At 41.1% G+C, this 6,858-nt stretch overlaps 1 protein-coding gene across 1 annotated transcript in view; it reads left to right on the forward strand.

The window, feature by feature from the left end:
• The window catches only part of ABCA4 (ATP-binding cassette, sub-family A (ABC1), member 4), a 246,946-nt gene that overhangs the window by 56,582 nt on the left and 183,506 nt on the right, over positions 1–6,858 (forward strand). Inside the window, exons 7-8 of the mRNA XM_006882479.1 lie at positions 4,142–4,231; positions 4,566–4,623. Coding sequence (XP_006882541.1) covers positions 4,142–4,231; positions 4,566–4,623 — 148 coding nt within the window. The remainder of the gene's footprint in view (positions 1–4,141; positions 4,232–4,565; positions 4,624–6,858) is intronic.

The raw sequence follows: 6,858 nt of genomic DNA on the forward strand, positions 1-6,858 counted from the left end.
GCCTGATGCTGCATTCCTCTTCATAAAGCACTGCTGACAGAAGCTTTGGATGTTAAGGAAAGGACCCACAAAGCTCAGGAGAAGCAATGTTTTCTGCTCCCTAAGAGCCCAGAGGACTCATGGGGCCAGAGTTGTTGTGACTTCTAAGTTCAGTTCTTAGGTACAGAATGAGGCCCTGAAACCCTTTAGACCAACCGCAGTAGGTGGGAGGAGACAAGACACATCATTTCAACAATCCTGTTATGTAATACATCATCTCCATCCACCTTCTTAAGAGTCCTAATCATACCTTGGAGTTGGGTAGGTGATGCTGAATTCATTTGTGACATTGTTGATGTGTGCCATCGAGTTAGAACCGATCCATTGCAGGTTTTCAGAAGCAGTAAATAGCATGGGAGGAGATTTCTCATCCTTCTCCAGCAGAGCAGCTGGTAGATTCAAACGGCATGCCTTTGGGATTTCAGTGCAGCTTCTTACTACTAGGCCATCAGAGCATTTGTAAACTTCAGAGGACTTGCTTGACATTGAAAACTGTTGGGGGGGAGGTGATGATAGTGGTGCTGGTGGTGTGTGATGGTGGTAATGATACTTGCCGCTTTTGTCTATGCCTTTGCTCCAGAAATGTTTTCACATTCAAATAAAGTTACCGTCTCTTCCAGTTCTTTTGGAAGAAACAATTCACAAAAAGTTGAGTAGACAATAAGGGAGGGAGTCAATGGGAGAAGAGAGCACTGGGAAAGTCAGTTTGTAACTTAAGGTAACATTAGTCAGACAGTTGGTGAACAGACACATGTGAAGGATTTTTCAGGGTCTCGGCTCTGTTCTGAGATTTGTCTAGAGTGAAGGTGTGAGTAAAAGAGCTGAGTTACTTACCATTTCCAGCTATATATAGTATCAGGCACAAAGCTGAAGCTAAATAGCTATTTGATGAGTGAATATTAAATTACTAACAATATTTTTTAAATAATACAGTGCTAACTAAACAGAAAAATGCATCTCAAGATGTAGCTCTGTTTTCTCTCCCTCAAATGATTAGTCTTCTTACCTGGCTGTCTCTTCACAGAATAGCTCTTCCCCCCCCCTTTTCTTTTTTTCAGTAGCAACACTTTCAGAACTAGAGTTTATTAGAATTTAAAAATAATGCTCAAGATTTTTAAAACAAAAGACCCAAGGCCACAGATAACAGGTTCAGTACACAATTACTGCCAAGTATTGGAGTTGAGTCTCTCAAAACTGTCCCAGATGCTCACACCTCTCCATTCTATTGTTCCCCTTTGCCTTATGATTCTGCAAGAGTTCTGGTTCAGCCCATCTGGATTATCACTCCAATAAGTTCAACAGAAAGGAAGCTCAAAACTCTCACTGTTATTGCAGCCAAGGAGGTCAGTGAATGCAGTCTTTCTCTCATGCTGACTTCATCATGTGCCTCCCAGGGCATTGGACAGGTTCTTCCTGGTTCAGTCACAACTTATGGAGCAAAACTGGAACGGATATGATTTGTAAAATGCAGGTGTACCAGAACGATAACAGAAATGGGGGAAATTACGTATTGAAGCCCTGCTGGAAATGCAGCCTTCCCTTAGAAAACAAATGCTGTATGCACACTGCATAACAACCAAAGCTCATGATTGACAGAGTCAGAAAATCAGTGCATCGCGGAGAGATGCCATCCCACCATGCCACTTTGAGTGCAAGTCACCTCCACAATCATGGCAGTACTCCAGTCTGCTGTAGCAGACTTCTGAAAGGGTTCACTGTGCCTTTTCTGAGTCTTCTGTTCCAAGACTTTGACCTGTAATTTTCCCCATGGTGCCAGTACATCCATGCTTGACAAATTTGAGTCTGTGCTGATTTCTCTGCATTGGTAGTGACTGAACCCATTCAAACTGGCTCAAAGCGCCGATTCTTCCCCTTTCATTTCAACCACAAGCACTATCCTGACTCTCACAATCATCAACTTGCCTTATTTCAGAAAACAACTCAAAAGTCATGTTCCCTGACTCCAAGAAAAACTGACCAACAATGCCCTTCTTTAACTCACTTTGTAGAGACATCTGACTTTGTAAAGACATGCCACCCTTTGTAAAGACAACACTCATGAAAACTTTCCTTCTAGATCATAATTTGTCATTGTTGTGTGTTATTTTGTAAGAACCAACTCATAGCTGACCCTTCAGTGGGTTTTCAGAAGTTGTAAGCTGCACAGAAAGAGATTACCCATCTTTCTCCCAGGGAGCAGTTGGTGGATTTGAACAGGCAGAGATGTACAACCTTTAGGGTAGCAGTACAATTCCTTACAGACTGCATATAACACCAAACCAAATCTGTTGCCATCAAGTCAATTCCAAAGCATGTTGATCCTCCGTGGGGTTTATAAGGCTGTTAATATTTTTAAGTTTTTTCTTTATTTGAGTGAAAGTTTGCATAGCAAATTTCTTTTTTATTCAATCATCGATATATATTTTGTCTTATAATATTAATTTTAATACCTACAACATATTAAAGGGATTGTTTTACAGGAAACCCTAGTGGCCTAGTGGCAAGAAGGCATGTGGTTCAAGGCCACCAGCTCTTCCATGAGAGAAAGATGGGCAGTCTTCTCCCGTGTGTTTCAAACTGCCTTTGAAAACCCACCAGAGGGTCAGCTATGAATCAGTTCAGATTCTACAGTATGCACAACTACAACAACCACAACGTATTTTAATTTTTCCCACTTCCTCCATATAGTTCTGATTTCCATCTATCCTTCTTTACGTCTGTGATATTGGGCTGATCATCACCTTTCTGTATATTACAAGGCTGCAAATCTTTTTAGGAGGAGATTACCCATCTTTCTCCTGAGAATTCAGACAGTAGATCTTCTTGTTAACAGTCTAACACTCTCACTGTGTGCTTAGGGCACCTTATATGTTTCACATTCCAAAATCCCAAATTCAGTGCCATCAAGTCTGCTAGGCTTCATGACATCACTCCATCAAGTGTCTAAGGCTGTAAATCTTAACTGGAGAAGACTGTCCAGCTTTCTCCTGTGGAGTGACTGTTGGATTCGAACCCCAGAGACTCTTGGTCTTTAGATTAATAGCATAATGTCCTATGGACTATATATCACCAGAGCTTTTATATGTACATACATATATATGTGTATACACAGAGAGAGAGAGAGAGAGATCTGCATATATTTGTTGTTGTTGTGTACCATTGAGTCAGAACCAACCCATGGCTAACTAACCCTCTAGTTGTTTTCAGAAGCAGTTTAATCACAAGGAAGGAGACTGCCCATCTTTCTCTGCAAACACAGCTGGTAGATTTGAATCACCTTCTTACCATTAGGCCGCTTTGCTGTTGTTAGGTCCCATCGAGTATGGACCCCATGAACAACAGATCTCAACCCTAAATTCTGTGTATTCTGCCTTTTATACGCAAATAATAGGCACTTGTTTTCCAATTACTTCTTCCCTCCACAGGTAATTTTTTAAAGGCATGACACTAATTTTTTTATTAGCAATTTGTATTATTTTGCATATGTAATATAAATAGAAAATTACATATTACATATTTAATAGAAATAGAAAATTACATATTTTATGTATTATATATAAAATATAATTTAATATTTAAAAAATTTTTTAGAAGAGGAAAGATGATGTAATGTCCAAATATCTGAGTCATTTTAAACAGAGGAAGAGGCACAACCTGCCTAAAAAGTACACAAAGGGACAAATGGTGAGCAGTGCCGAGGAAGCGGAGTGTCTGATCGTGTGCAGATGGAGGTAGTCCGGCTCCCAGCCTTCCTCTGCGCTCCCGCAGCTGTGTGCTGTTGTGTTGTTTTCCTTCCTCCGGGAGTCTTGTTTGGTGGCTCTGAACCAGCAGTCAGAGCCACTTTGGCATATTCAATGTCACCATGAAAGTATTTGTGATTGACACGCTCAGCAGGGTGATTTGGAATAAGAACCTTTGATTTTCCCAATTAGATAAAAGAATTTTGTTTCTGGAAGCAATCTTGCAGAAAAGGTTCTGTGATCCGAGAAAAGGGAGGGAATGTTTTTTAATCACACAGGAAATCAGATAGTGCCTATGAGTGTTTATATAACTATGCTATGTAGATAAATTTTAAAATCATTATCTTTCCTACCAATTACAGCTTCCCACACTCCTAGACAGAAGTTCTCAAGGTATTGATCTAAGAGCCTGGGGAAGAATATTATCTGCTTTGTCTCCAAGAATCCAAGACGTAAGTGGCTTGATGATGGTCATCATAATTTCACTATAAATTTCCACCATTTTCTCACACTTAAATGATTTAATTGTACCTCAGACCAGTTCAGGGAGAAACCGATTTGATCATTCTGTCTAACAATTTCAAAGCCCTTGTTTGTATCCTTAATTATGTGTGCTCCTGAGCAGAGGGAAGGGGGGAAAATTCCTGGCAAGCAGTGCCACTGGTAATAAACAGCTTGTCTGATGTGACACAAATTACCAGTGAATTGAAGTCTTCCAATTACTGAAAAACCCAACTGATCCTACTGCCACTGAGTCAATTCCAACCCCTGGTGACCATCCACCAGGTGTCTGAGGCTGTACATCTTAACGAGAGCACCGTGTTCGTCATTCTCCCGCAGAGCAGTGGGTGAATTAGGACCACCAGCCATTCTAAGAGCAGCTCACATAGAACCCACTCCACCACCAGGGCTCCTTTTCCAGTATTGAAGTGGCCCATTATTCTTATTAAACTCTTAAAACACGCATAAATACATACTACTAATGATAATGACTTTTGGCATGGTAACAGGAGGCCTAGTCCTTGGAACAGGACATCATGTTTGGAAAAATAGAGGCTCAATAGCGAAGAAGATGCATGAGAAGATGGATTGACACGGGGCATGTAACAGTAGTCTCAAGCACAGCAGAGATTATAAGGATGGCCCAGGATCGGGCAGGGTTTCAACTATTGGAGGAGGCTTGGTGGCACAACAGTTAAGTACTCAGCTGCTAACTAAAAGGTTGATGGTTCAAGCTCACCTACCAGCTGTCCAGGAGATAGATCTAGTGATCTGCTTGGTCCTGTAAAGATATTGCAAAAATAAAAATAAATAAATTGTTGTTGTTGTTGTTGTGTGCATTAGAGTCAGAACTAGCCTATGGCTGACTCTCCAGCAGGTTTCCAGAAGCAGTTAATAGCGAGGGAGGAGATTCACCATCCTTCTTCAGCAGAGCCACTGGTGGCCTCTAACCACATCCCTTCAGAATTGTTTTAGGTTAGCGAACTTAAAGAAGAAATCAGAGAGAGCGAGAGAAAGCTTAATGCAGCTTTATTAAAAGGGGGGTGGGAAGGGGAGCTGCTGGGTGAGTTTCTCATCCTGGAGAGGCAGAATGGGAAGTCACACTGTGAACTTACAGGGGAGGATTTTTATAAACAGAGTCTTTAGGGAGGGACATTCCATTCTGATTTAGGAGCCACCTGCGAGCTCAGCCAGACAAGCAAGGCCATGTGCTCTTCTTATCAGCAGCAAGAAAGGTAATCACCATTTGAGTTCTGAATTCTTCATTCTTCTCTTTGACCCCCTTTGCCCAGACTAACACCTCAGACTCTTTTTAGTGATAAAACAGGGTGACGTATTTTCCTTTTGCTATTTCCTGCTGAACAGGGGTGATGATCTGGGGGTTCAGAGCCTGGAGTGAGTTAGTCTGGGATTAGTGGCCAGGGGAGAATTAAGGTAGTCATCTCCTTGATCCTGTGAAGTAAGAACTTAAAGAGACGTGGAGTGATTAATAACAATATTATTATGATTACTATTGGTCTTAGAGAAGGAATTATTTAAGCTGGGAATAGGTTTTTTAGTTAATTTGGGAGAAGGTTTTTGGTTGAATTTTGTATAGAGTTTTATTACACTAAAAGTGTTGTCCTCATTCAGCTACAGTGTGCTTGTGTATACAGTTCTTATATTCCACTGCAGAGGGTGCTAGATACAAGTGGGCTTAGTGTTCTTATTAGGCTTTGGTTTTCAGAAGGGAATGTGTTCTTGAATGGTGGAACACTCAGTTTGGGCTGATGGAATGGCTTGAAGTGTTTTAGTGGACTGTGGTCTAGAGAAATTGATTGGTACTGCTGCTAGGTCATTGTAAAGAGGCATACAGGAAACAATGAAAAAGGTTGGTTGCCATTTGACTTTGGTTAAGGAATAGTAAGGTGTAGGTGCCCTGGATAATTTGGAACCAAGTTGGAGCCTGCATAGTTTGTGGCTCTCCAGCTTGGAGAATGTCATTGGAGACTTGTACTTGAGTATTGGCATTTAGAGCATAGAAAATTTGCTTAATGAGGGGAACATGTTTGACTTGAGAAGGGTGATGTTAATGTGGGTCACCCATGACCTTAATATCTGTGGGAGTGGTCAGGATGACTGCACAAGGCCTGCTTTAGTGTGGTAGGAGAGGCTTGGGTGCATTCTGTTTGATGAGAATGGCGTTTTTTTAAGTAACTTTAGAAGTTTGGTACAGACCTTCAGAGGAGAGTCTGGGTAGATAGCAGTGTGAGTGTTTTTAAAAGTAATTGTTTGAGGAGGGAGAGACAAGGCATGATACTAAAAGAAGGGACTTGGCGAGCAAGTTACTGTTTAGCAGAAGTAGTTGGCTGTACATCAGTTGTCAGGAGCCTAGAAAAGAAGGTGAACAGAGTGCTATTCAGATACAGGCTAAGGCAATAGGAAGTAAGTTAACTTAAGACTTGTGTAACCTTAGGCAACGAGGAGGTAAAATTATCCCTCTATGCTGATGACATGATAGTATACTTAGAAAACCCTAAAGACTCAGCAAGAAAACTATTGGACGTTATGGAAAAGTAAAAGAAAAGATTCTTTCATT

Source organism: Elephantulus edwardii, unplaced genomic scaffold (genome assembly GCF_000299155.1).
Source record: "Elephantulus edwardii isolate Elephantulus edwardi_28Jun2011 unplaced genomic scaffold, EleEdw1.0 scaffold00020, whole genome shotgun sequence".
Lineage (NCBI taxonomy): Eukaryota > Metazoa > Chordata > Mammalia > Macroscelidea > Macroscelididae > Elephantulus > Elephantulus edwardii.